We start from the raw sequence: 27,173 nt of genomic DNA, 5'->3' as shown, positions 1-27,173 counted from the left end.
TGGGATATAGTGGGGTCTGGCTGGTGTGGCTCAGTGGTTGAGCATCGACCTGTGAATCAGGAGGTCACTGTTCAAATTCAGGTCAGGGCACATGTCCAGGTTTTGGGCTTGATCTCTAGTAGAGGATTAAGTACCTAGTACCCTGTCTGCAGGTAGGAGTCTCTCAACAGACAGTAGTTGATATTATGAGGCGCTTTCTTCTTCATCTCTTTGACTCTATCTTAGGAGCAATCAATTGGATTTTATACAATGGAATTTACTCTTGGAGAGGTGTACTTAATATATCTTTTCTCAGATATTTATTCCATTAAAAATTATATTAAAACATTTCCATGTAGACAGTTCTCCCCCCGCTTTTTTTCATTTTTCTCTTTCCTCCAAGGAAATGTGTTTCTCTTCTGTATATTAGCAGCATATGGGAATGAACCAAACAAATTACTACAGTATCACTTACCTGTGGACATTAAAGTATAGCTTATGCCTGAGAGAATTTCGAAAAAAAAAAAAAAAAAACCATTGATGGAATATGATGATTAAACAAACCAAACAAATAAAACCCCTTTTCCTTTCAATGCACTGAAACAGTCAGCCTTAATTCTCTTTCCTGCCCAATCAGCTTGATGTTGCTAAGGAATCACAGTTTTAATTCTTCCACACTCTCAAAAGTGTGTGTATGTTTGTTTTTTAGAAACTTCTTCAAACAGCTAAATATTCATACTGTGAAAATTTTGTATATTTTTTAATAGATTAAAGGGAATTTTTCTTATGAGATAAATCATTTCTCTATTGTCAGATATGGAAAAAATCTCAACAGCTGTGTCTGTGAACTAGAGAAAAGTCAATTATAATAGGTTTTTTTTATAATTTTATTTTTTAAATATATTTTTATTGACTCCAGAGAGGAAGGGAGAGAGATAGAAACATCAATGATGAGAGAGAATCATTGATCGGCTGCCTCCTGCATGCCCTCCTGGGGATCAAACCCGCAACCTGGGCATGTGCCCTGACTAGGAATCGAACCATGACCTCCTGGTCCATGGGTTGATGCTCAACCACCGAGCCCCAGCTAGGCTTATAATAGCTATTTTTTCAAATGAATTTCACTAGCGTAGAAGAGGCTTATATAACCTGTTTCCTAGCTTTTATTGTTATCATTTTATTTTTTCTACACAACACTATGCAGTATATAACAAGAGTTTTCATTTGCCAGATGAATTGGGTGAGGCAAAAATGTGAACTCAGTTAAGTACACATAGAGCCAAATAGTAGAAGTGCAGGAGCTGCCCTTAGCCTGCTGGCCCCAAACCCATGCCCTTTCTACTGGACCGCCCCCTAAAGTCAGGTTAATACTCATTATTTAAACATATTCATAAGTTATTGCCTATACAACATCGATTCTGAATAAAGGTTATCTGACTTTTTATTAAATAAAAGCCTCACATACCAGGGTTGTATTGTCTTTAGATTAACCAATAATTTATATTTTATTATCTATGTTTGAAGGTCTTTTAATTACTCTTACATTACCTCCATGTGAGTAAACGTCATCATTGTCCAGATTGCTATAGCCATGTAGTCTAGTGCCTATTTCTCATAGCTTTCTAGAATATTTTAGTTATGAGTCAATATTCTTTCAGTTGCATGTTGAAAAAACAACTCAAGCCATCTTAAGTAGTAAAGGGATTGATTGGCTCAGGTAAGTAGGGTGGTAACAGTGGATCTGTTGGAGAAACAGAAGCCTCAGTTTCTCATCTGAATAATGGAAATAATCCCGGGGGCTAATTCAATACTGGTGTGAGGTTTAAATGAAATAATTCATGTAAAATTGCTTGGAAAGTGAAAAAAATATATTCAATAACTTTTAACTGTTATTAACTTGGTTATTTATCTGTGTTCTCATATCTCTACTTTTCAAGTTAGAATTCCACAATTTTGCTTTGTGTGTGTTCTTTCTCTCAGATGAGTGCAATTAGATCATTTAGGTTCTAATTTAATGTTATGCTGTTACCTAGAAAGTTAACATGTTAAGAACATAGTGCATATTAAGAACATAATACATTGATTACATCCACAAGTGAATTAAAGACGTTAGTATTTTGGTGTGGAAGATGGGGTAAGTGTATATTTATAATCAGTATGTTTCCTGTTTCTTAAAAGGAATTATGGCTCCTCCCTTTTTGCCCAATGTGAAGCAGTGGAGAACGGGTGTCAGCAGGTTCTGTGGCTCCATGGAGAGGATAATCAGATAACGGAAGTTGGAACTATGAATCTTTTCCTTTACTGGATTAATGAAGATGGAGGTAATCCACTCAAATTTCAGCTCCTTGCTTTTTTTTCCCCTTCAATCATTTTCAGTGGGATTGGAAAGAAAAGAACTAGGACCTTAGAATAAAGAAACAAGTAGCACAATTCCAATGTCTAAATAACATACTGGGCTTTTGCTGTCCAATAGACATGAGTTCAAGTTTACAGAATTTCTAAAGGTTTTGTTTTTTGGCTTTATATGTATGTATTATTAAGATGTCAACTTAAGGAATTTGAATCTCCACAATTTGAAGATTTGATACCTTATTCCTAACATTTTTTCTTATCGGAAATCCCTTGCATTTGGAGTTAGGTCTCAGATCAATTCAATGGTCATGCATCGTATAGTATGTATAAAATGCTATAGTAATAAACACAGCCTATTGATTTTATTGATATGAAATTTACTATACTCCCTTGCTATAATTCTTTCAAAAATTGTTGCACCTTATACATATTTTGATAATATATCAGAAGCCTTCCAGGTTTACTCTGGAGCTCACTTTAATTGGAACATAGTAATTTTAGAACATATTGTTCTATCTTGGAATTGTACTTAGATCCTGGTTCATTCAAGTTTATTAATATATGTCTACTATAAAAATCAGTACTTCCTTACTTCCTTTAATATCCTGAATGTTCATTATTTCTCTTTGCTACTTTTTCTCTTTATTTTTTTAAATTTAGTGTTATTTTTTTTATAACCATTTATCCTTTCTATGCCCTTTTCCAACTCCCCTGCAGCTTGCTTTTGTTGTTGTTCTTAGTTGGCAGAGACCATAGGAGTTCATTGAAGTTCAATGTCTGTAGTGTTGAATTAAATGCCCAATAATGGGGAGGGGGGATGCAGATGTATGCATTTATTTCTACTAGAATTTTAATAGTCATAAAAAATTTTGAGACATTTTTAGGCTTGTTTGCATTCTTAGGGTTTTCATTTCATAGTACTGAGTGTAGAAATGTAAAATATTGTTTCCAGATACTTATAAAGTCTATTGGTTTTACTTAAAATTTTAAGTGAAATGTTTATTTTAAAGTAGCTCTTTTGTCATTTGGCTACAAATAGAGGAAACTGGTGACTTGTGGCATACATAAGAGCTATACACTGACTTGAGCATTAGTTCCAGAGACTAATAAAATTGAGCCTACATTCCAGTGAGAGGTAGAATAGTAGGTGTGGTGCGGACACTTGTCCTGGGATAGGCCATTGGTAATCTTTGGCACATGAAAAGGCAGATACAGATCACGCTCATTCTTCCATCCCTGCTGTTTGTACTTGGCACTATTTAAAAACAAAAATTTTACTGGAATACTTGTGATTTCTAAATTTGAGTTTTTGCATATGACATATATCATACACTGTGCTTGAAAGATGACAGCCAGTGTTGAACTCTGCACGTAGGAGATAAGAGATTGATTCAACTCATTCTTCCCACTGGTCCACTCCCACCATCATCTCCCCAAAAACCCACACAACTCCAAACAAAAACAGTTACATCAGTCAGAAGTGTCTACATCATCATTTAAGGATGGGAGATGTCAGGATTTAAGCACAGTCTAAATCAGAGCTACATGATTTAACCAGAAACAGGCCTGGTGAAAAATTAAGCCTTATCCAAACAATTGTCATGGACCATTTCCACTATGGCTTTTAAAGGTCAGAATAGAAATGAGTGAATTTGTCTTCTGACTCTTACAAAATATACAAGACCTTAAGAGTTATTATTCAGATTATGATTGCCTGAGATCACTTTAGTTTTAATGTGAATGTGCCCCTTCAGTTTGAGGGCATACATTTAACAGATTAAATATAAATTAAAGTAAGGAGAAAGGAAATGGAATAAATGTTTGGGTAATACTATGAGAAAAGGCAGTAGAATACCATGAATAACCGTTGGGCTAAAACCAGAAGACATTGAGGCAACTCTATAGTAACTTTGATTTATACCATGTGCCTTTAAGAAAATATAAAGAGCCCTAGCTGGTTTAGCTCAGTGGATAGAGCATCAGCCCGAGGACTGAAGCGTCCCAGGTTCGATTCTGATCCAGGGCATGTACCTTGTTGCAGGCTCCATTCTGGCCCTGGTCAGAGTGCGTGCATGAGGCAACAATTTGATGAGTCTTTCTCACATTGATGTTTCTCTCTGTCTTTCCCCCCTCCTTCCACTCTCTCTAAAAATCAATGGAAAAATATCCTCGGGTAAGGATTAGAAAAAAGAAAAAGAAAATATAAAGAATAATGGAAATCAGCAAAATTTTGATTTTTACAAATGTTGTCAACAGCAGGTATATGCAGAGTTCTTTTAGTAATAACCTGCCGTCTGTCACGAGCACCCACTCTCTCTGCTGCCTTTGAAAGGTCACTAAAGTAGATAATCTGTTCACAGCACCATGCCTTGCATGACGACTGTATGTGGCAATTGTCCCGTAACTCATGTGGATTTTGATTCCAGTAATAAGATCACACAGCCTCGATTCTCCTTTTTACTCAGTGGATGAGTAATTTAACACATACACTTGCAGAGACTAATACGATTGTTGGAACAATTTTTACCTCCTACTGGACACGGGAGCCACCCTGAGAATTGGACGCAGTTCCTGTGGTTGAGTTCACAGATAGTTTGGGAGAATGATCCTGGCAGTGAGTGTTGATGCTGCGCAGTCTGCTCAGGCCCTGAGAGCCTTCTTGGACATCAGGCATTTACACCAACTTTGCTTGGAGCCCTCCTCCCTCCGATGTCTGTTGGTGTGCTCCGATCCCGCCTTCCAGTCTTTGCCCACATATCCCATTCTCAGTAAGGCTTTCCTGAGCACCTTACTAAAAATTGCAAACTCACCCAGCCGGTGTGGTTCAGTGGTTGAGCATTAATCTATGAACGAGGAGGTCACCGTTTGATTACTGGTCAGGGCACATTCCTGAGTTGTAGGCTCGATCCCCAGTAGGGGGCATGTAGGAGGCAGCCGATCAATGATTCTCTTTCATCATTGATGGTTCTCTCTCTTTCTCCCCCTCTCCCTCTTTCTCTGATATCAATAAAAATACATTTAAAAATATTTGCAAACTCCTCTCTCCACTTCACAGCATTTATCACCTTGCCCCTTTTTTCCTTTCATGGTCTAATACACTATTTAACATAACAATTGTTTGCCTCTGCCTATTAGAAAGTAAGCAGGGAGTTATGTCAGTTCTGTTCACTGCTTTATCCTGAGTATAGAGATAAGCCAACTGCATATGGTGGGCACTCAATACACAGATGCTTGTTATGATGGAGTTGCAGCCTGATAAACCCAACGTTAAATTGAAAATGTCATAAATCGAAAATGTATTTAATACACCTAACCTACCAACCATCATGGCTTAGCCTCGTCTACCTTATTGTGCTTAGAACACAATATCCCAAAACACTGGCAACACAGTACACAGAGTATCAGTTGTTTACCCTCGAGATCACGAGGCTGACTGGGAGCTGCGATTCGCTGTCACTGCCCAGCATCCATGAGAGCATCGGACTGAACATCTGTCGCCTGGGAGAAGGTCAAAATTCAAAGTTTGGTTTTTCCTGAATAAGTATCACTTTCACACCAGCTTAAAAGTAAGAAAAAAAATCATGTCAAAGCATTGTTAGGCCAGGCCCATCTGTATATTTGTTGAATAAATGAATAATTGTGCTGATGATGTTTAGGGCTCTTACGCAAACCCACATTCCTGGTTCCCATTAGTGCTTGACTTTGGGATGTCACAGATGAATCCTGCTCTTGTTGCTTCTAAATTCTTCAGCTTCTAAAAATGATTTCTCTGTCAAAAACAAGCTGCATTTGTAGGCTCTGTTTTCCTCATGTTGGGCCATCTGGAGCCGGTTCTGGCTCTCCTAAGCATGTTTGTGGTTGCAGAGGAAAATGAATATTTCTCACCCAAATGTTGTCATGTCATCATCTCTGTCTGGCAACCAGGGAAACAGATGTTCTGTTCCTTGACCTCAGGCTAGTGGTTACAGTTTGGGTGTTAAATATATTTCACAAAACTGCATTTGCACAGGCGGGGCCGCTGTTTTCATTTAACTTGATGGAGTCCTAGAGCTCGGCAAGCTCTAGGAAAAGGTCCAGTTTGGGGCCCCTGGAAGTATGTTTGTCTCTATGTGTGGAGTGTGTGCGTATATATACACACACATGTAGATCCATACATTTGTGTGTCTAGCTAGCTAGCTCTTGCAAAACACAGGTTTATTTTGAGAGTAACATTTCCAAGTAGCCCCAAGGACGTTGCCAAAACCAAGTTTTCCTCTTTCCCGAAAGCATCTTTCAGATGATTTTTAGACACATTAAAAAAAAATCATACTGCTATATCCTAGCAAAGAGATTATTCATTTATTTTTTTTATTCAAAAACACTTATTACATCCATTCTGAGTCAGGCAGAATGCTGAGTTTTGGGGACACAGGAATAAATATAGAGTTTTGGTCTTCCAAAACTTATTCAGCTTGTTTGTTGGGGATGTGTGATGTAACCACAGTGTGACAGGTGAGCCCAGACTCCAGTATCCCGTCAGAAAGGGAAAGACCCCAGTGTTGGGACCCTGAAGCTCTGGTCCTGACTGTCCCCCACTGTCACCAACCTTGCAAGTCACTTATGTTTGTAGGGCCTCAGTTTCTTCGGTAAAGTAAGGATTGCACTTGGTGATTTCCAAAGTCCCTTTTAGCTGCAGAACATGACTTGGGGAGCTCAGAGTCACTGGTGTGATTTCTGCACAGCCTTTGCTACCTAGTGATTCTTACAAGCATACCTTGTGAATTCCCCTAAAAACACATGCTGGGCAACATATGGTCTGTTACGAGGTTCAACATCTTTATAAAGCAATGATTTAAGGATTGACTTTCTCACAAGATGCAGATTCCTGGGTGCCAGAGGTGGGGAGGAGAAGGGGATGTTGAGTACCAGAGATTCCCTTATGTAAGGGGTGTTTGTGGATCATGGGCCACACTGGCTCTTGCAGATGGATAGTCATGCCAGACCGAACGGTGGTTTGGAGTGCCTGGGATTGTGCTGAAGTAGACCAGTGTCTTAGCCTTGACTCTCTCTGAGTCACCTATAGAATTTTGTTTTGTTCTTTGGATTTCTCTTTTTCTTCTTTTTTTTTTGTTAGCCAATATGTGCTTGAGCCCATCCTGAGCCTGCCTAATACATTTGAAATTCAGAGGGTGAAGTCAACAATTCTATATATGATGTCTATACTCACTTTATAATTTGAAAATCACTCTAGAGAGCTTTATCAAGGGGTAGTATGGGAGCAGTGGCTGGCCTGAATAGGCACCCACTCTTCTTGGGGGTGGGCTCCTCCACAGTATTCTTTTTTCTTCTTCTAATTTTAAAAATATATATATTTCATTGATTTTATTCAGAAAGGAAGGGAGAGGGATAGAGAGTTAGAAACATCGATGAGAGAGAAACATCGATCAGCTGCCTCCTGCACACCGCTACTGGGGATGTCCCTGAAACCAAGGTACATGCCCTTGACTGGAATCGAACCTGGGACCCTTCAGTCCGAAGGCCAGTGCTCTATCCACTGAACCAAACCGGTTAGGGCCACAGTATTCTTAAAAGGTTTGCTAATGACCAGTGTTCCCAAGTACGATCCTATCTACATTATTCTAATTACTAACCAGCTTTAACCCACTAAATTTTGACTTCACAGTGTTTCTCCTAAGAGTAGTCTATAACTCTTGCTGTTTGTTAGTGGAAAACCATCTCATTTTTCACTGGTTAAGGGTACATTGAAGATGAATGGATGAGTAGTATCTCTTTCTCTCTTTCTTTCTTTCTCTCTCTCTTTTTCTTTTTCTTTCTTTCCCCTTCTCCTCCTCCTCCTTCTTCATCTTTTTCTTTGAATAAAGATCTACGTGAAGTGTGAATTGAGTTGAGAAATTTGACAATGCAGAACAGTAACATCTTCATGTTTATTACTAGCCAAGTTGCAAGACACAGGTGTTTTTTTTGTTTGTTTGCTTGTTTTGTTGTTGTTGTTGTTGTCGTCTTAATGGCTATTGGTATAAGGCAGTGGTTCTCAACCTTCCTAATGCCGCGACCCTTTAATACAGTTCCTCATGTTGTGGTGACCCCCAATCATAAAATTATTTTCGTTGCTACTTCATAACTGTAATTTGCTACTGTTATGAATCGTAATGTAAATATCTGGTATGCAAGATGTATTTTCATTGTTACAAATTGAACATAATTAAAGCATAGTGATTAATCACAAAACAATATGTAATTATATATATGTTTTCCGATGGTCTTAGGCGATCCCTGTGAAAGGGTCGTTCAACCCCCAAAGGGGTCGCGACCCACAGGTTGAGAACCACTGGTATAAGGCATGGCTAATATAGTTAAAGTCTGAAAATATTCCAATTTCTAATTGACAGAAGAAGAACTGGCAACTCCTCCACTAGATGGCATCATTCTTCCGGGAGTGACAAGGCAGAGCATTCTGGACCTGGCACGCAAGTGGGTGGGTTTTTGACATGAGCAACTTTTCTCAGCATGAAACAAAAAGTTATCAAAATAAGCCCAGCTTCGTGTTGAAATAATATCCTGAAGTTGCAACCAATGTTATCTAATCTTTAATCTTAACTTGAGTGAAAAGAACTCTTCTAAGAGAACTGTCTTGGCAAGACTATCAAATAAGCATTGTTTATAGGGAGGGCAGAGAGAAACCAGTTTGTCAAGTTGTCCTGGTGAAGAAGTATTCTAGTACTAATCTCAAGCTCTATATCAGGTGTCTCCCACCAACTCACCTGGTTTATAATTTGTGTGCTTCCATTTAGCCAGTCCTTAACTTTTCACGTCTAGGTCTATTGTTTCCACATGGCAATGATTTGTAGTTCTCCTCTTCCTCTGTTTATTCCTGCATAGCCATGCTTACCATAGAAATTAAAGAATTCTACTGGCATAAGCGTTTACTAACATAACATTATTAGTTTGGCTGCCTTTCCCTCCCCTCCTTCATGCTCCCTGTCCTTCCAAATTCTTATACATGCTTACTTTAAAATCAAGCAAGTGTAAAATTATTTTCAGTAGACTTTCTGATTCACGTGACACAGGCAAGCATGTTAAACTATTTAGTACTGGAAATGACATACTTAAGATGAATGTTGAATGAGTTGGTTATCTGGCAAAGGTTCTTGGATGGAACTTTTGACCCATGTGTTAAACTGATGTCCAAGGGACATGAAAAGGCTGTGAGCATTCTGTGGTCAAACAGTACTAATAAGGCAAATGTTTAGAAACACACATTATCTAGGAGAGCACCAGTACATTTCCTCTGGAAAAAGACTTTGGAAATAGAGGAAATGGGCCTTGTCTACTTCGGGGTTTTGTAGAATTATTTATAGCACAGCTGCCACATGCTGGCTGGCACATTGGGCATGGCATTTACAAACTGTTTGTATAATTTCAAACAGCTTGCCCTGTCCTAAATATGTTTGCAGTTGCAAAGATGTATTTTCCAAGCTCAGTAATTTTTGTTTTATTAGAGAAAAAATTCAACCACGTACAGAAGGGTTGATGACAAGTTGCAAGTGGAAATGCTTTCCCACACTAATGATTTGCTAGCATGAAAATAGGTTATTATGGAAGAAGTTTTTTCTTGACTCCTTAGCTGTAATTTATTTTAAAAGCTATTCTAAAACAGTGAGACATAAATGCCAAGAGCCATGTGGGGGGTTACCATTACTTGCCAGACAGGGGAAATTGTCCAAAGATAAGTAAGGGTGAGCAGAGTAAAAACAATTCTGTTTATTTACAAGATTTTTTTTTCCTTTTCCAGAACACAGAGCTCAGCTTGTTTTCAGTTAACTTGGCTGATTTTCTGGAATTTATTTACCTTTGAACAACATAATTGCAATTACAGACTGAGATAAATTGAAACTTGCAAAAAGCCATATTTCTATCACAGGCATATTTTCCTACCCTTCCAAATATATGCTTACAGCATGATGCATTCTTCTAATGTTTTGAATCTTGCCAAGAGCTGTGATTTCCATTTTTATCTATTGTAGATTTGCAGGTTTTAAAAAATACTCTCATTTTATTTAAAAAAAAATCTGTCCATTTTTTGTTGTCCTTAATTCAAATAGCCTGTTGACAAACTTTGAGCTTTAACCACTAACATAAAAGAATGTGAATTAAACAGATGAAAGAATGTGTATTAAATAGACAGTTTAACCAGATAGCTTTAAAAAATCAGAATTTTTTTTTGTTTTTATTTCCTATTCTGGAGCAAATAAAATGTTCCAATAGTTCAGCAGAAGTTGATGAGGTTATATCGATAATTCTGTGGTGAAAATCTAATATGATTCTAAGAGTAAGGGAGAGGATTACTGCGGTAAAGTCAACTGAATCAGTGAGTTTAATTTAGGAAGAAAAAATATACAATGCAATTTCTCAAATAAAGTCCAAATATACTTTCACTGTTTTAAAGTAATGAAATCTTCCAGATGTTTAAACTCAGTCTATGTTTTTACTCCATAAAAGACACAATAGAAAAAGGACCAAATTTGGAGGGAGTTGGATTAAACTTGAATTCAGGTCCACTTCTTGGCGTTGACTATCTGTGCGGCCTTAGGGGGAGTCACTCAACTTCCTTGAACCTTTATTTCTTCATCTATACAACGGGGATGATAATACCCACCTTAAAAATCAGAGAAGTTGGCATGCAATGGATGCTCAATAAATGGTAGCTATAATTATTAATGTTATGATAATGTATTCTCTTTTATAGTAAATAGCACTTAAGACCCTGTCAGCTTAGAGTACATGTTAAGTAGCACCAGTATACATCAACCTGTTTGGCTCTAGCCATGACAACAAATAAAAGGCAAAAACAAAAACAAAAAAAGCACACATGTCTTAAAAATATACCATGCATTTTATGCTGATAATATTATATTTTGTATCCTGATCCTCTCATTTAGAGAGCCTGTGACCTTGGAGTAGGTGCTTAACACCTAACCCACTGTGTTTCACCAGTCAGATGGTGTTGCTTTCTACAGCTTTCCCCTCTAAGAATGTAAAATAGAAAGGTAGTACTGCAGGGCATTTCCCCCCATGCCTTTTCCTTAAAAATATGTATCACTTTATTTTTGATATTGCGAACAGGGTGAATTTAAGGTGTCGGAGAGGTACCTCACCATGGGTGACTTGACAACAGCCTTGGAGCAGAACCGAGTGAAGGAGATGTTTGGCTCTGGCACCGCCTGCATTGTTTGCCCAATTTCTGATATCCTGTACAAGGGCGAGGTAAGACAGCCTGCTATTTCTAAGCATCTGCCTATAATTTAATTTTTAAAGTCTGAACAAATTACTAGTTGGACCCAGAATGCAAAGTTTTTTTTGTTGTTTTTTTTTGGTAGCTTGGCATTCCATTAACTGGGGTGGATTGTCCTCATGAACCTGTATTAGCAAATTACTTAACTCTTACCTTTTCAGTGAGTTTGTGTAAGCTTCAACAAGGTGGGAGGTCAGTTTTGTCCTTGAACAAGGATATCTGCCTTTTGTCAATTTCGGGTTTTGAGATGTGTCACTAGATTTCCACTCATTACTTTCTACTGGCTTTGTACGGAAGGTTCTACAGGTAGTTAGATTTTGATTTCTGGTTGCCAAAAGTAGTTCCAAACTCCTGGAGTAGGAATGGCTAGTAGTTATGGGAAATGCATTTGAATGATGAATTCCTGCATTTATTACTCTTAATATTATTGATGTTGTTTTTATTTAGACCACTTTACAACAATTTTTTTTTTATTTGGCAAATCTGGTACATTTACTAAAATCTTCCAGAAAACAATTCAAGCATTTAGTTGGAAGAAATTTTCTCCTCCCAGTAAACTAGCCTGATTTTATATGTGCTGTAATTCCATTTTTGGGTCAGTTTTTTTTTTGCTTTCCCCTTTAAAACAAAGATCCAATACTTATGATTAACATCAACACCTAACTTTGTAACTTAAAGTCATTTGAGTATTATTCTTAAAATGTGAGATGGCTTAAATCACTTATATTAAATATAAATTCTATTGAAATTTAATATTCAACACCATAATATTTTTTTCTCAGCTGGCAGATTTTTTTTCTCTTTTTTTTTCTCTGCTGATTTTAATGGTGGCTGCTTCATTGCTTGAGAATTTTAAACTTGCTTTTAGGGAATGGTTCCTGACCTAATTCCATCTACAGACTTTCAAGAGAGAAGAATGATTCTATTATCATTCAATGCTTGTACTGATTTTAAAGCTACTGTTTCATATTTTATTATGGTAGTATCTAGACATCGGTTACTTTTTTAATGAACTGTGGTTGTCATTAGATCAGATATCTTTAAGTCCAATTATTATTTCAGCTATAGATATAAGAAGTTTATAAAATTTAATATGTTTTTAATGGTCTTGTGTTAGAGGGCATTCAGAGCCAAAAGGTACATCTAATTATCCTATTATCCTAAAGGGCATAATAAGAAAGGTGAGAACATGGACTATATGCTAAAATCAGACTATCAAAGGCCTGCAAGCCAGCGAGGCATGAATGGACATGACTGAAATATAAATTAGGGTCTTTAAATCTTTTTCAGCCCTGAATTTAACCATGCGATCCAACATTATGGAGGCTGTGGTCCCTGGAAGTTTGGCTTGTAACAGATATAGGGTTAGAAGCCCCTTTTGCGAAGGCATAGACTTACTTTAATTTATGTCCCTAAATGATTTACTATAATGCAAAGTATCTTTGAGTTCTTATTTCTTGCTGAGAGGGTTAAATATGGAAGCCAACCATTTATCTTTGTTGATTTGAGGAATGCTAGAAGAGGTAGGGTTCTCTGAAGTTTAGCCACTGTTTTAGCCACCCATAGCTTCTCATTAGTTTCTCAAGTTACCTGGAAGACTGGCATATAAACAAGTTGTGCCCTAAAATCAGTTGGTAGGCAATGGACAACCTATCAATGGCTAGTTACTTTTTATTCACATTTAGAATAGAAAATAGGCTTTGGAGCTAAAATAATCAGATTATAATAGAGCTATTTCTTATTTCCAGGAGGTGACTTCATACAGTGGCATCACTGAGTGTCATACTTGTGGCACAGTATACATGAATATCCTCATTATCTTGTGTCTGGTTTTCTTTATAGACCCTACACATTCCATCTGTGGAGAATGGGACTAAGCTTGCAACCCGGATATTGGACAAATTGACTGATATTCAGGTAAAGGGTTCTTTGTCATTTTATTTTAATCAACACTTAGAACCAAATCATATTTCAATGGCAAGAAGAGAGTAAATACTGCCATTTGGGGTCAACAAATTAAATTTAAGGAAGATGTTCCTGATAGTATGTGTGGGCATAAGCAATACAGAAATGGGGAAGAAAAGACATATTTTAAAAAAAAGAAAGAAAATAATTGTTAGGGAATCAAAATTACTTAACATTAGAAAACATATAGAGAGAGCCCTGGCCGGGTGGCTTAATTAGTTGCAGCATTGTCCTGATGCACCAGGGTTGTACCAAGGTTGTCCAGGGTTGGGGGTTTGATTCCCGGTCTTGACACATGCAAGAGGCAACCAATGGAGGCATGGGTAGGTGGAACAACAAAATCGATATTTCTCTCTCTATTTGTCTCTCTCTCTAAAAAAATTAATTTAAAAGTTAAAAAATATATAAATTTTGATAAATCTATAAATCTCATTAAAATGTATAATACTTTTGTAAAAAAATCTTGAAAGTAGAAGAAAGCACAGAAGAAAATTAATATCACCTGTGATTCCAGCACTAAGTTATAACCACTGTTAATTTTCGATATCTCAACCTTTAATATTTTATAAGCATTTATATATTTTTAGAGAAATTTGTTTTCTAACAAAATGGAATTATACATAATTTCTATCTGCTTTCTTCATTTTAATAAGTCATTTGCTTTTTCATATCAAAATAACTTTAATTCCATATATGAAGTTAAATTGAATTCTATTATGCCTATGTATAAGTTTTAAAGAAAGCTATTATACATTGATTTTGTTAGCGCTTCTTTTACTATTATAAACAGTACATTTTTTATTATTTCCTTGGGATAAATTCCTGGAATTGGAATTGTTGGGTCAAAGAGTGTGCACACTTTTTTTTTTTTTTTTTATACTTCCCTTTCCCTTTTTTTTTTTTTTTTTTTTTAGCAACAATCCAGCATCTCACAAGGTACTTAAGCATCTTTCTAGGTAGGCATATCAAATACCAGGAAATACAAGACTGTTCTATAATTTGTAAATACTTCAAAAGTTATTCAAAGATTTTGTTGAACCCACGATTGCCAGTCGGTGAAAATAACCAAGGGGAACTGAGATACTGAAACATAAAAAGAACTTTGATAGTTCGGGTGACATCAGGTGGTGCTGGGTCTTAAAACTAAGCAGAAATTCAGTTGGTTGGGAAGGCAGCAGATCCTGCAGAGCAACTGAGGTCCTCGGTTAGTGATAAAAATGGTATTTTTGAATACCTAGCAACTTTTATGTAAAACTTATAGTATTTACAAAAGGAAAGAATAATAGTGGTTTTTTTAAATCAATGAGCTATCTTAACTTCCACCCTTTAACAAACATTTTCTATAGGAATTTTCTGCAAATTAAATAAAGGAATATCTTAATATTGAAGACATAAAATCTATTCAGAGTTGTTTTCTACATTTGTACATAGAAACAATTAGAAGTAATTTGAAGAAATTTAATGAAACTTTGTGGGTGTTTGTATTTTGGTGCCCCCCTCCCCCCCAAATATATGCACACTTTAACAGTTGATAGCTCAATTTTGAAAATAAAATGTATTTTAATAAACACTGCTTTTATACTTACTCAAAGTATATGTATACATTTTTGGGAGGACACACTATATTTTTTAGAGTTCTCTGAGTAAATCTGATGGGAGTAATGTTATTAGAGATTTGCTCAAATAAAAACTACAAACACATCTAAAATATATAATTTGCTAGATTATAAAAACCTTTATCCAAAACAGAAGTTGAGAGATTTTTAAGAGGGGAGGAAGTGCATTATAGTGATAAGAAACAAAAACTAATTTGGAAAACTTTCTTGAACAAATTGTACAGAAAGAATGTTATATTTCATAGCAGTTAATACATAATGAGATATCAGGGTTACCTCTTGGAGATTATATGACATAAGAAATTTTGAACTGACTTGATTTGGTTATAAAGGATGGAAAGGAAAAGTAGTCAGTTAGGCTGAGGGAAAAATCAGAATAAATTTGAATTGAAAGGAAGTTCTAAGTGGAGGTGTTCGACAAATATAATCATGAAGCTTTGGCTAAGGAAGGCGAAGAGCAGAAATGTGCATCATCATTGAGATGGTGGAAAAATAAGCATCAGAGCCCTAAAGTATGAGTAAAAGAGAAGCCCAAAGACATAATTTTGGGACAAGATGGGAAGCCATTGCAAACATTCTCAGAAAGAGCATTTTTGAGAGTAAAATTATGGAATCCAAGAATGTAGGTTACAGTGATATTTTTATTCATTCATTCATTCAACAAATATATGTATTAAGCACAAACAGGGTGTTCAAGTGCTAGTGATAGTAGTTAAAAAAAAGGGACAAATAGCCCTGACCGGTTTGGCTCAGTGGATAGAGCGTCAGCCTGCGGGCTGAAGGGTCCCAGGTTCAATTCCGATCAAGGGCATGTACCTTGGTTGCGGGCACATCCCCAATGGGAGGTGTGCGGGAGACGGCTGATCGATGTTTCTCTCTCATTGATGTTTCTAGCTCTCTATCCCTCTCTCTTCCTCTCTGTAAAAAATCAATAAAATATATATATATATTTTAAAAAGGGACAAATAATTAGTGCAGTCAAAGCACACTGATATAGAAGGACAAAATTAATATTCAATTTTCATGTGACACAATGTAAAAAGGTTTAAAAATAGATAAAGATAGAACAGAGAAGAAACGTATTTTATTTTTACCTGTATTTTCTCTATATACTTTAGTGCCTGTGGCTAAGAAGAAGTTAATAATTCTGCTTTTTACCCTAGGTAGTAATGTACTAGTATAATGGATAATGGTAGTAATGCTAAAAACTAATGATGCATTCAGAGCTCAGACTGAACAAAGAAACAAAAGGAGACAGTTACAGAACACATGAGATAATACAAATGATTTTGAATTCAGTCACAAACCAAAAGCACCAACCCTGCTCCAAACTGTTAAGTAACAAAGGACCATCATGCGGAATCTGAGACCACATCTTTCCTCTTCAATTATTTTGTTTGCGGACACAAAACCCAAAGTTTCACAATTATTCTCTTGCAAGATGGCAAATTGGTGCTGTCAGCCCAGCTACTAGGTTGTCTGTTTCTTTCCAAGAGAAGTAATTTAAGTAACTATTGAGGGAAAAGCATAGAATTGTGTCACGTTTCACATTTGACTCTCTGACATTACATGGAAACATGGACATTAACTACGAAAGGCTCTGATAAATTGAAGGAGAGTAGCAACAGCCAAAAAAGCCCTTCAGATTCTTTCCAAGGTAACTGGGGGTCAGGGGGAGAGGGGTGGGAATTCCTTATTAACTATAGATTTGACTGTCATTTAACCTGTGTATTTTTGTATATGAGTAAGAATCTCTGAAGCTAAATATTCATCCCATTCGGCTAATCATTCCGATAGTTTCCAATACCTCTTTGGAGGGGAACATTTCAAATGGCAGTTTCTTTTTTCTTGTTTTCTCTTTTTCTCTTTTTAAACAACAAAGAAAATCAATTCTGTGTTCACACTTAACCAAACTTAAACTTGGAGAGCATTCTCCATGTTGCCCACGATCCCTTTTCCTCCCATTACTCTTGGCTACTCCAGTTACTCACCATCCTGTTCACCTGCTCTGACCATTGGGGTCTTCTCTGTTTTCCAATATGCTCTGCTGTCTGCTGCTTCCTCCTGCCTCTGTACCTTCTCCAATGTGCCCACGTGGTCAGGTATTGGTTGTCCTTAAGACACATGTTCTTTAGGAAGCTTTGAAATCTCTCTTGAACAATGTTCCCTTCCCTCAGTACAAACATACATTCACCCACTTCAATGCTGCTTCTTTCTCCAGCTTCCTTATTACCCATGATTATTACATGATGGCCTTTAAATTATGAGCTGGGCTTGTTTGAATGTAGGGATTAATTCTCTTTTTGTAACCCCAGTCATCAGCACAAACTCTGGGCCATAGTACATACTCAAGAATGTTTCCTGATTAAATGAGTAAAGGGATGAATGGTGAGGAATAGACCAACACATACCAAAGAGCAAAAACGGGTTGGTCTTGTATATTAACACATTCTGAGAGGAGGTGGGAGGAGGTCTTGAATAATGCCAAATTATTCTTCAAAAGTTTTTCAGAGAATCTGGTTTAGAATTTTTCAAAATGACATACACATCAAGACTGGTGTCGGAATTAGCTAGAAGCTGGAACCCAGGTCTTAACTATGAGGGGAGCATGTTTGAGTAACTGGCTGTGCTGCTTCTGAGGTTTCAGGAAGGGGGAAGTAGTGACTGCAAGACACAGTGCAATGCACAGATGATGTATCAGAGAAATGTGCATTTAAAACCTATGTCACCCCAATAAATTTAATTTGAAAAATTAACTTCAAGATAGTCTGTTTAGCCCTGACCAGGTGGCTCAGGTGATTGGAGCATCGTCCTGTACACCAATAGGTTGTGGATTTGATTATCAGTTAAGGCACAACATACCTGGGTTTGGGGAGCCAACTAATTGATGTTTCTCATATCAAAGTTTCACTCTTTCTCTCTTTCCCTTCCCCTCTTTCTAAAAGTCAACAACAACAACAAAACAAACATAGCCTCTGGTGAGGATTAATAAAAAAAGTCTGTTTAAAAAATTAAAAGAAAAAAGAAAAGGCTGACAGAAAAATCTGTTTTCTCACTAGAGGCTACAGCTTTGAAAGACCCTTTGTGGTTATGGAATTTTTCTTGTTTTCAGTGGAACAGCTTGATGCGGTTCAGTTGCGTAAGAAGGTAGAGCTCCACCCCTTTTCCCTGTAGATGTCCTGAGCTGTCCTTCAGAGTGTGTGCATTCTAAGTGAACATTTCCTGGTTGCTTTAAGGATGCAGGCCTGTGACCAGCTTCTCAGCCTCTCCTTGTTTCCTAATGTACACTTCTCCACATGCTATGGCATTACAGAACTTTGCAAGGCCATTGAATAGGATTTGAAGAAGTATGACAGATTGTTACCTGGTAGACAGCACTTATTATATTTTTACTAGAGGCCTGGTGATGAAAATTCTTGCACTGGAGGGGGTGGGTTCCTCAGCCCGGCCTGCTCACAGTCTGGGAGCCCTCAGGGGTGGGAGGCGACCCAGCCATCAGGGGAAGGCAATGCCCCCATCACACCTCTGCTGCTGCCACTGCTGCAGCGCAAGACTCGGCCGGCCCTGGTTACCTGAGTCTCGGGCAGCCGGGCAGTCACCATCCAAGGCTTGCCTGTGCCTTGGGCCCGCCCTGGGCGCTGGGCAGCCAACATCCAAGGCTTGCCTGCGCCTCGGGCTGGCCCTGGGCTGCTGGGGGGCTGAGGATGGGTCCGGCTGCACTGTGCACCTGCCGTTCCCCTGGCAGGGCTGAAAGGATTGGGGGACTCCAGTGGGGCTGAGGGGACTGGGTGCCGCCATGTTTGTGATGGTGTGATGGTCAATTTGCATATTCCACCTTTATTAGATACATAGGTTATCTTTTTATGTTGCTAAGAATTAAGAACTTTTTCTGCTGAATATAAAGACATTTTAGCAAGGGCCCTGTAAGATTACTTGCCATCATACATTGATTATGAAGTAATGAACTTGACATTAGTCATGTTTTGGTTGAGGGTTCTAACTGGCATTCGTGAAAGATGAAAATTCTGCACATCACACAGATAGTTTTCCACATTGGCTCAAAGTACCATCCCACAGCGTCAATGTGATCTGTTGTGTTGCTTTAGCCCCATCTTTGATTCCGATGAACAAAATTTAATAAATGTGACTTACAGAAGGCCTGCCCAGTGCTGAAGGGGTGGGCCTGCTGCTGTGGTTTGTAATGACACTGACAATGGTATAAGGACAGCCTAGCCCAGGCAGGCACGTGTTCTCTTTCCCCTCCTCCTCGGGACACCTACTCTTGGGGAAAACATACAATTTGTTATCTCTGCTAAAATCTGCCATCTCTACTTTGAATTATTTTCCCTTGCAAAGTTAAATTGAATTATCCATCATGCACATGAAAGGTTTGATTGCTAACTGCCTAAGTCTAGCATTATGAATCACCCATATTATCCTATCTCTGGGATACATCTCAGAATGCTATGATTTTACATAAGAGCATAAATTACAGGATGAGAGGGGTAAAACTTAATACATATTATGCAGGTTCACAGAGCAATATGGCCTATGACTATTATTGTAACCAAAATTGATTTTCCAATGTTCTAAAACTAAAACAACTAATTGAACACAAATTTACTTTAACTGATGAGATTGAAGGTGAAATTATAGTGGTCATGAATCATAGTTCTATAGATCTGCTAAAATGTCAATATGCTGACATCCAAGTGTTATTAATGGGAAAGGTGTCTAATGTATTAATGGGAATACAAATAAGAAAAATAAAACATATATTTTGCTCTTACCTTACATCATGTTGACACTGTGCATAAATCAGGGAGAATCTGGGAATGTTTTATCCAGCATTCGCCATGAATCAAGAGTCAATAGTGGAGGCCACACTCTTTAGGTATCCATTTCTGATGTGGATTAAGCAGGTCATGTATAGTCAGTCATTGGGCTTCCTTCTCGCTCCTTTTCATGTAAACCAGAAGGTTGTAGGTAGGCCCTTTCTTGGCTCCCGGTAATTTTTCCAATTCGGTAGTTTCTGCTCACTGAGATCTTGAACACAGCACATGGACAATGTGATGTAGGAGAACTGAACTTGCGATTACAAGTTTCCTAGAGCCTCAGTGTCCTCATATATACAAAGAGAAGCTTGGTTTATGAGTTCACAGTTGATTTTTAAGCAGCAGTGCTTTCTGCAAAAGGAATCTTTCCTGGAATCCCAGTATACAAAACCAGTCAAAGTGGAATTATTCTGAAGTGAAGAAGTAAAAACCAGAGCCCCACTTATTGGGTTCATCCAAATAAGAGGATTATTAAGGTTCTTTCCAATTCAGAATTTTCAGATGTTTTGTATTAATTTCAGCCGAGTGAGATTAGGACTACAGAGCCAATTCATGTGAAAAGGGGGCATCCTCTGATGTAGGCAAATGTCTAGTGGCAGACTTCATGGCATGCTACTTGGTTAGGGAGGGTCGGTTCCAGGTCTGTCTCCACGCATGACTATGTGAACATGTGCAAGGAAATCCAGATGGTGGTCAAGAATCTGGTCTTTGGTGTGAAAGAGACCTTGGCTGGAGTCTGGACTCTCCCATTTACGAACCACATCCTTAAGAAACTTATTTAATCTCCCTGATATTCAGTTTCTCATTCATAAAATGGGATTGACAATGGCACCTTCTATCTGGGGTTACTGTGGGAATAACTAAGGTAATAAGCCTGTAAGGCTCTTGGCACGGGTACTGGCATGCAGTACTTGCTCAAAGTGTGAATGAACGCTCATTTAAACACATGTTTGTTGAACAAATGAATGAACACATGAATATGGAATTGGCTTCCTGTCTCTGACATCTGAAATATTTTAATCTTTCATTTAATTCCATTTCAAATATGAAAATTTAGGTCTGTGAAAGCTAACTTGCTGATGCAGGTAATCTAATTGTGATTATGATGCAGATCCATGATTTTCGAAGGGATAAGAAAAATTGGGATGCTAACATAACACAAACAACTTTCACTTAGAAAACAAAGTCATTGTTCAGACCCACTGGGCTTGTCAATATAATATTTTTGTCCGTGAACATAAAAGGCTCTGGAGAAGGGGGAAGGGCGATGCTAGAGCAGTCCTTCTCAAACCATAGCTCCCGTCAGAATCACCCAGAGTGCTTGCTGAAACACAGGCTGCTGGGACACACCTGCCCAGTTTCTGATTCAGGAAGTCTGAGGTGGTGCTGGAGACTTTGCATTTCTAACATGCTGCCAGGTGACACTGATGTACTCATCTGGGAAATACACTGAGTGGCCAGATTATTATGACTACCTGATGTTTGTAAGCAAATTAGCTATAATTTCACGCTGAAGTTGCTAGGGGGCCAGATCATTATAAACATCTGAATAGCACAACATACCTAAGTATCGTTGCTGATCAAGTTCATCCTATCATGTTGATGGCGTATCCCAATGGAGATGGCTTCTTCCAACAAGACAATGTGCCATGCCACGGTGCTCGTATTGTGCAGGAGTGGTTTCAAGAACATGAGGGAGACTTTACCTTGCTTAGGTGGCCCTCACAATCACCAGATCTCAATCCAATTGAGCATTTGTGGGACAAAGTTAAAAGCCATCAGGCAGCTGGTTCCACAACCATCAAATCGCACAGAACTGGACAGTGCTATTCATCAGGCCTGGTGTCAGATTCCTCGCATCACCTTTCAACATCTCGTGGAATCAATGCCAAGAAGAATCGCTACAGTATTGATGGCAAAAGGTGACCCAACGAAGTACTGATGGGGTGGTCATAATAATCTGGCCACTCAGTGTATACTCAGAGTAAAGATGACAGAGTTAAACCCAGTTATGCCATTTGGAGAGCAGAAGCTAACTGGTAATGAAACAGCATGCACGTGAGCATAGAAGGGACCTATATCAACTGTAAATTTGAGTTCAACAACAATTATAAGATTTGTGATTCCAGATATTTGGTTGTTTCTGTCTAATCTTATTTTTTAAATATATTTTTATTGATTTCAGAGAGGGAGAGAGAGAGAGAAACATCAACGATGAGAGAATCATTGATTGGCTGCCTCCTACATACTCCCTACCAGGGATCGAACCTGCAACCCGGGCATGTGCCCTTGACCAGAATTGAACCCGGGGCCCTTCCATTCACAGGCCAATGCTCTATCCACCGAGCCAAACCATCTAGGGCTGTCTAATCTTATTTTTCATGTGGATATATTTTTTATGTTCAAAACAGAAGTGAACCTTTTGTACAATGTTGTTTATTTTGAGTTTATTTATAAACTATTCCAGCATTGTTAGCTGATAAACTGAAACATGTTTTCTTGTTTTTGTTGCAGTACGGAAGAGAAGAGAGCGACTGGACAATCATCCTATCCTGAATAGAAAATACAGGATATTTTCTGTGTGCTAATGGGACAGACTGTTGTTCTTGAATTACGATAGGTTCTTTGGCTAGCTGTTTTTAGTTGTGCATAATGTAGTATATATTATCAGGGTTAGCAGGGTGATTGTTTCCTCGTGCCAGAGAAAATGAATTGCAACCATCAAATGGTGTTTTGTAAACTTGGTAGTAGAAGCTTATCTCACCTTCCCTTAGAAAGATGGCAATGTAAGCCATATAGCATAGCATTCCCTCAATAATTTAGTGCCGCCCTTAGTATGTCACTCAGATACAATAATGTTTGTTTATTCTTTAGCATAAGTTACATTCTGCTCCTCAACCAAATGAATTTTTGTGTGTGTGTTGGAAAACTGATCTAAGTAAATTTTATAGGTAACACTTCCTCTGACATGTTTGCATCCTCAGAAAGTGTTGTTGTTGTTGTTTTTAATCAAAAACTTTGAAAAACTGGATTTCCTCATGTCTCATTTTTTTTGCAGGCCCCCAAGTCCATCTTAAGGTCAATGTCTTCCTTCTTCCTGACGTTGCAGTCTGCTCTTAGCTCTCCTTGTGCGTCAGCTAGATCCGTGCACATTTCCACATTGTATTGTAATTGGCTGCTTGGTAGGCTCCACAGCAACACTGAGGGCCTTGTGCCTTAGAGATCTTTGTATCCCCAATGCCTGGCACATAGTAGGTACTCAGTAAATAATGAATAAATGAATATTTACCTTCTATAGAAGTGAACCTTCTTTGTTTCTATATTATGAAACCTCTTTATTAGAATGGTGATTGATCCTGACATTGTGTATTTTTACCTCTTATTGCCATTTGTTTTCCATGGACTGCTAAGTCATTAGAGATACTCAGAGGCACCGTTCCTTGGAGGAATTACTTCATGTGTAAAGACTGTCCTGGAATTGAAAGTATAACTCTACAGAGAAGTCATGATATCATTCCTACCAAATGGAAATGACAAATGTTATGTGTTAAATAAAAAATAAATCATCATAATGAGGGTTTTTTTGGTTTGTTTTTTAGTGGGAAGCAAAGAGAGGTATGCTCTGGTTTTTATACGTTTGGTTTTACAGTTGATCTTTTTGGTTGAATGGGAATTGGATGAGCACGTGGTTAGGGCACTGGGAGAGCAATTATAGATGATATTTTCCTCGTTTAGGAGCTCGGAGTTAAAATTGTATCCTGGTTATCTAGGGGAAAGTGAAAGTAAAATAGCAAACATTTACCCTTGGAAGGTCAGCTCTCAGACATTCTGTTTTGGTTTCCTTCGATACTAATAACTTTCATCTTGCTGATCATATTTTATTCTCTTTTCAAAGCAAGGGAAAATAACATTCTAAAAGTTTGATGCACTGAAAATTTTTCCTTAAGGCATTTAGCAGCACATAGCAAATGGGGCTTTGATTCTTTCCCAAGACTTTTGGCCATGGGGTCTTTTCAGATAGGAATGGTAAAATGAAAATTAGAGAAGTATAAGATGAAAAAGAATGGCAAAAATATCTTTTAGGGGGCTTTTAATTGTTGATCTGAAGTCTTGGGAGAGTGTTCTTTTCAGCCCTCAGGAGTTTTCTCTGTCCTCCACACTCCTTCCCCACATTGCACTCTAAGGGTATGTGTTTGCCTTGGCTAAATCCTGGGACCTCATTTTTAATACAGTATTCTAGAAAAGACTTCCCGGTAATTTTAACCTGTCAAGTAGCACATACATGACCAGGCTCACATTCCTAAGAGAAATGGAAATCATTTGTTCGCTCTAATTGCTTTTTATACTTTGCATCCCTAAATTTAGTATGGCAAGACATGTCCATTACAAAAGCTAGAGAACAATGTTTTGACATTACGTCTGTATGATTTCTTTTCTCAAAATTTAAGAGCATTTTAAGCCCTTCCTACCAGACTTGTGACATTTGGGAATATATATAAAAAACTGAAGGTCTCATATAACAGAGAACACAATCTGCCATTCCTCTTTAAATAATAAGACAAGAAATTGACCTTGATGCTAATTTGTGAAATAGATTTAAAGGGAACATCTGCACATCCTTTTTCCTTGTGTACTATTTTATTTAATTGCAGTGGATTAATACAGCAAGAGTGGCACATTATAATTAGGCAATTATCCATTCTTCGAGATTTAGTTATTGTAACACTAATTGATCATTTAAGGCGTAAGATAGTCTAGCATAGGAACATGTAAGGCTAATCGCTCAAAAAGATCAACAAATTAATATTGTTGCTGATATTTGCATAATTGGCTGCAACTATTTAATGTTTAATTGGTTGATCAAATGAGATTCAGCAATTCACATGTACATGAATATAAACAGAACTGGTGGCACTTGAAATGATAATGATTAACTTATTTTGCATGTTCTCTTCCTCCCACATTTTCTCAGGTTCTTTTTTCATTTCAGACCAAGTTTGTAAGCTTTTTCCAAAGCACACCAGTAGAAACCAAGATTTTAAAAGGAAGCATGCCGACATAGACACAACATGAGCATTTCCTAAAAATAGTTGCTATTAGAAATGTCCTAAGTTATAGTGATTTATTAAGGATTAACTCGTGGTCCACCAAAGCAAGAGTCCACATCAGGGACCATGCAGCTGGCAGGAATGGATAAATTAATAATACCTGCTTTACCCTTTGCTTTCAAAAGCACAAAGGAAAAACAAAAAGCAAAGTGACCAAGAAAATTTGTTAGAGAATCATGTTTTTCCTCCCTGGTAAACAGACTTTATTCTTTTCTCAAAAGGCTTTTTTTAAAAACATAAATCAAAAAACTAGGTGCCCAGTGCACGAATTCGTGCACCTTGAAAGGAACTCTGGGCCACAAGGCTGCAGTGGGCACAGGGGCAGTTCTCAGCCTATCCTCCACGCCCCCATTCGGCCCCTCCTGCCGCGGCCCCCTGTCCCCTCTCTGCCCGCAGCGGGTGCAAGCTGCGGCTGCTGCTCTGATTGACCCTCAGGAGCAGGGGGAGGTGGAGAAGCCCTCAGGGGCGATTAGGGCTGGCAGCCGCCGCTCACATCTGCTGATGGCACTGAGCGATTGGGGCAGGTGCCAGGCGCCAGCAGCAGGTGCAAGCACCAGGTGGGACTGTGGCAAGTGGGAGCAAAGAATTTTCAGTAACTACCAGAGGCTCACCCCGATGACAATGACCAGTGCCCTGCCTTGGTCTGGCACCCCCTCTTACCTGTTCCACCATCTCGCTGAAACCAATGCCCGCCATGTTCCACGTGCGCCCCCTGGTTGTCAGCGGACATCATAGCGACCGGTTCAGTTGTTCCGCCATTTGGTCTATTTGCATATTAGGGTTTTATATATATACTAGAGGCCTGGTGTATGAAAATTCATGCACCGGAGGGGGGCATCCCTCAGCCCAGCCTGCCCCCTCTCATAGTCCAGGAGCCCTCAGGGGTGGGAGGCGACCCGGTGATCAGGGGAAGATGATGCCCCATCACACCTCTGCTGCTGCCAATGCCAGCAGCGCAAGCCTCAGCCAGCCCTGGTTGCCTGAGCCTTGGGCAGCCCTGGGTTGCTGGGGGGCTGAGGGGACTGGGGGACTCCGGAGGCAGGCGCGTGGCAGGGCCAGGCCTGCCTGGCGCGGGCCCGGCCTTGCAGCATGCCTGAAGCCCTGGCAGGACTGAAGAGACTGGGCACTGCCATCTTGTGGCTGTAGGCGCCGCCATCTTTGAGGGTGGGGCAGCAATTAGCATATTCCCTCCTTATTGGCTGTGGGTGCCTACATCTTTGAGGGAGGGGCAGAAATTAGCATATTCCTTCCTTATTGGCTGTAGGTGCCGCCATCTTCAAGGGTGTGGCAGTCAATTAGCATATTCCCTCCTTATTGGCTGTGGGCACCGCCATCTTTGCGACTGTGTGAGGGTCAATTTGCATATTCCCTCTTTATTATATAGGATAGATTTTGTTTTTGTAAGAAAACAAAAAGGTCAGAGTTAGCAGCAAGAAAGTGCAGTATAACGTCAACTATATGACATGTCATGTCAGCATGCCTTGAAGATACGGGCAGCCCACACTAAACACCCTGGTTAAAGTTCTTCACCATATCAGCTGTGTTTCTTGATATAGTTGTATCTAAGCAAGGAGTCTTGCTTTTCTCAAATCAGACCAGTTTGGGGCACTTGAAGGCAATTGATAAGTATCTTAGTCAAAAGAATTGTGGGAGCCCTTTATTGAAGCTGCAGTTTGGACTCTGCTTTAAGGCTTTGTGCTGTGAAATCAGCTGCCAAATAAGCTTATTTATTTTCCCCACTCTGTGCAATCACTCCATTCTTTATTTCTTAAAAAAAGTTTCTTTTTAAAAAATATATGTTCAGTTTATCATTATGATTGGGGAAAATGTGTTTTAAACAGAAAATGATAGCATTTGTCCACTTTCAATGACTGATTGAAAATATTAAGGCCGTAAATATTCATTGAATATCTTAAAGTGAAGGGCTTAGGGGTTAGAGGAACATTGTAAGGATCACTTATTTCATGTCCTGATTCTAAATATGATCAAAGAGAATTCTTCCTTGTAATGTGGCTTTGCAAAAAAC

General features: G+C 38.6%; 1 protein-coding gene across 3 annotated transcripts in view; it reads left to right on the top strand.

Annotated features, from left to right (window-relative positions):
- Positions 1–23,615, top strand: part of BCAT1 (branched chain amino-acid transaminase 1, cytosolic) — an 89,946-nt gene extending 66,331 nt beyond the window's left edge. For all 3 annotated transcript variants that reach the window (XM_005871813.2, XM_005871814.2, XM_005871815.2), the window contains exons 7-11: positions 2,158–2,300; positions 8,721–8,806; positions 11,455–11,595; positions 13,466–13,540; positions 22,554–23,615. In XM_005871813.2, the coding sequence (XP_005871875.1) occupies positions 2,158–2,300; positions 8,721–8,806; positions 11,455–11,595; positions 13,466–13,540; positions 22,554–22,595 (487 nt within the window). In that variant the 3' untranslated portion in view covers positions 22,596–23,615. The remainder of the gene's footprint in view (positions 1–2,157; positions 2,301–8,720; positions 8,807–11,454; positions 11,596–13,465; positions 13,541–22,553) is intronic.
- Positions 23,616–27,173: the final 3,558 nt, after the last annotated feature.

Source organism: Myotis brandtii, unplaced genomic scaffold, assembly GCF_000412655.1.
Source record: "Myotis brandtii unplaced genomic scaffold, ASM41265v1 scaffold358, whole genome shotgun sequence".
In the NCBI taxonomy this organism is placed as follows: Eukaryota; Metazoa; Chordata; class Mammalia; order Chiroptera; family Vespertilionidae; genus Myotis; species Myotis brandtii.
The sequence above is the reverse complement of the archived record's forward strand: the minus strand, read 5'-3'. Positions and strand labels throughout refer to the sequence as shown.